Raw genomic sequence first — 3,342 nt, forward strand, 5'->3', positions numbered from 1 at the left:
ATGGCTTCTAGTAGGAACCATCGGCGGTATGAAGCAGCAAGCCGCATGTTTACCGATCTTGACTCACCCACCTCCAGCAATACCTCTGAGAATGTGAATCAGAGGAGCACTGGCCCAAATAAACAGAACCTTTGGAATGCCTTGTGGAAGCTATTGGTGACAGAACAAAGCAAATGGTGGGAAGCCACCACACTTCAAAAATATATTGAAGTAGACAGAGTACCAAGGGGGTTGAGGACCTACACCACGCCGACCCTCGCAGACCCGGACCCGGACATGGTGGAAGAATGGGCGGGGAACAGTCACGAATGTTCTATGAGAATGCTCAAAATTCTCGTGAAATATGCAAATAAACACTGTGAAAAATTGGCTTCAGAGATTGAGGCCATTACAAACCAGTTAAAAAGCCTTTACGAGAATGAAAAGGACTTTGATAGCGAAATGGCAAAGTTTGAAATTAAGCTTGAAAAACTGGAGAAAGAAATACGTGACAAGAAAGAAAGTAAATTCATACGAGACTGCAATGACTATGAACGCGGCCAAGTGTTGACCTTTGCCAAAAGATACGATCATTTGCGATCAGTCACCATACAGGAGTCTACACCATCTCCTTCTTCCAACGGAACAAATGCCACAAAAGCAAGGGATCCTGTTGATTCAAGGGAACAAGCCGCAGCCCCAGCTGGGCCAAGCACACTACCAGCACAGAATCCTGAGCTTATGAGCCCAAAAGAGAAGATTTTAATGGAGTTCGCTATGGTAGCCCAGGGAAGACTAACTGGGCAAAACAAACCATCCGGAGGAGGAAAAGGACGAGGTCAAGGCGGGAAAGGCGCCGGAAGAAACAACGTGAACATGAACACCAGCAACATATCGAGCCCAGTGGGATCCAGGACAAGGGGCCAAAGGAGAGGAAAATAATGGAGTCTAACACAATCATCAACTTATCTGCCAGGGAGCTGAACACGGCTGAGAGAGAGGTACTTTCCTTAGGATTATCCTTCTGCCCCACCTCCTCCTTTGACTATACCCAAAGTCGTATTGATCTCTTTTATTTTACTCGTAAGTTGCGCCTAAAGAAGTGGCATGCCACGAAACTCTCCACTGAGACCCGCGAGTCTGTACAAGTGCCCACCAGTATCACAGGTAAAGATGTGGAAACGCTGCATCTACTCCATGAACTGGAAGGAGACTTGGACACGCTCGATAATCCTATGCTCAATGTGATACCCGATGATGTGGATATTGGGTTGAATTTTAAAAGCGGTTTTAGACAGAAATCTGTGTTTTTACCGCAAATTGCTAACGAATCAATTGACATCTTTGAAAAAGCGATGGTTAAAGAATTTGAAAGATTGTCTAAGTCGAATAACCATGTGAAGCACAATTTAACTAAAGCACAATTTGAGGCTATCAAATCCTTGTGCGATGACAAAACAAATCGTCATCAAGAAATCTGATAAAGGGGGAAATATGGTGGTGTTACCCCGTGACATGTATATCAATGAAGGCCTATCCCAGTTAAGTGATTGCACTAAGTATGAGAAAAGCAATAGGGCAATTTATCTTGCCTGTGTTTCTAAATACACGGAACAACTTAATGAATGGAGGGAAAGGAAGCTCATTAGCAAAGAGGAATTTAATTTCATTATCAATAGACACCCTAAAATGCCCGCCCTCTACCTCCTACCCAAAGTTCATAAAAATATAACTGATCCCCCCGGAAGACCCATTGTATCATCTAGGGGCAGTTGTTGGGAAAATACCTCAAGATATGTGGACTTCTTTTTACAACCTCTGGTGCGGAACTTACCCTCATATCTTAGAGACTCAGGCCATATCCTACAGAAAATCAATAACATGCCCTGGGACCCTAAGTGGCTATTCATGACCCTTGATGTAAATAGCCTTTACACTTGTATTCCCCATCAGCAAGGCATTGAGGCATGCAGACACTTCCTCAAAACTCGGTCTATCTCCTACCTTCTCCATACTGAGATGATTCTTGAGATGGCACACATATGCCTCACTAAGAATTTTTTCCTATTTAATGAGACTGTCTACCATCAGCTACTGGGCACGGCGATGGGGACTTGTTTTGCGCCCAGTTTTGCCTGTCTTTACCTGGGACTGTGGGAAGAGAAGGTGGTCTACCAGTCCCCGGCGTTTTCGACCAAAGTTGCTTGTTGGCTACGCTACATAGACGATATTTTCATTGTCTGGAGTGGAAGCCAACAAGAGGCGTTGGATTTTGTTAAAGATCTGAATTCTAATAACTTTAATCTTAGCTTCACTTGCCATACGAATCCCACAGTCATTGAATTCTTGGATGTCAGGGTTGAGAATAAGAATAACACTCTCACTACGACCCTATTCCGCAAAAGTACGGCTGGGAACAGCTTACTGCACGCCTCGAGCTGTCACCCAACCAACCTCATCAATTCTATCCCTGTAGGGGAATTCCTTAGAGCCAAACGCAATTGTTCTAATGAATTAGACTACAATAGAGAAGCGACCCTCATGAGTGAAAGGTTTAAAGAACGAGGGTATAGTCGAAAATGTATAGCCAGGGCTCTGGCCAAGGTAAAAGAAACAGACAGGATAAGCCTCCTCAGCCCCACTACACCAGAACGTCAGCCTAACGAAGGGGTGATCAGTAGATTTATCACTGATTACAACTGTGACTCCAGGGGAGTGAGGAATGCTTTGAGCAAATACTGGAATATTTTAAAACTTGACAAGGACCTAGCCCCAGCAATCTCCGAGCATCCCCAACTCACTTTCAGGAGACCCAAATCCCTGAAAGACCTTCTCTGTTCAACTCTCTTACCCAAAACTGTTAAACAGAGGAACCCGGTACAAGGTTTTTACATTTGTGGCAGGTGCAAAGCCTGTCGCAATAGCAAAAACATTAAGGAAGTACAACTGTCCAAAGATGCCAGCAAATTCAAAATCACCAAGCATGTAACATGTCTTACCGACCATGTTGTATACGCATTGAAATGCCCCTGCCAGTTGCATTACATCGGCAGCTCCAAACACCAGGCCAAGAAAAGAGTGCTCGAACACATGCGAGCCATAACCAATGGAGATAAGCAATATCCCATTGCTAGGCATTTCGCAACGCACCATAAGAGCAATGCGAACTTGCTATCATTCTGTGTACTGGAGACAGTCCCTTTAAGGGAAAGAGGGGGAGACCGCATCAAGGAGATGAGGAGACTTGAATCTAGACTAATCATCAAGTATAGGACCACCCAACCAAATGGCCATAATTTACATGAGGAACTGCGTGTGCATTTAGGTTAACTTGTCGGTTTGTCTGTGTATGTATCTGCCGTT

The 3,342-nt window shown here is 44.4% G+C and overlaps 1 protein-coding gene across 1 annotated transcript; it reads left to right on the forward strand.

Annotated features, from left to right (window-relative positions):
- LOC147736479 (uncharacterized) lies at positions 1–921 on the forward strand. The gene has a single exon (XM_086953759.1). The coding sequence runs from the start codon at positions 1–3 to the stop codon at positions 919–921; it is 921 nt and encodes a 306-aa protein (XP_086809885.1).
- The last annotated feature ends 2,421 nt before the right edge of the window (positions 922–3,342 follow it).

Source organism: Lissotriton vulgaris, chromosome 1_2 (genome assembly GCF_964263255.1).
Source record: "Lissotriton vulgaris chromosome 1_2, aLisVul1.2, whole genome shotgun sequence".
Classification (NCBI taxonomy): Eukaryota; Metazoa; Chordata; class Amphibia; order Caudata; family Salamandridae; genus Lissotriton; species Lissotriton vulgaris.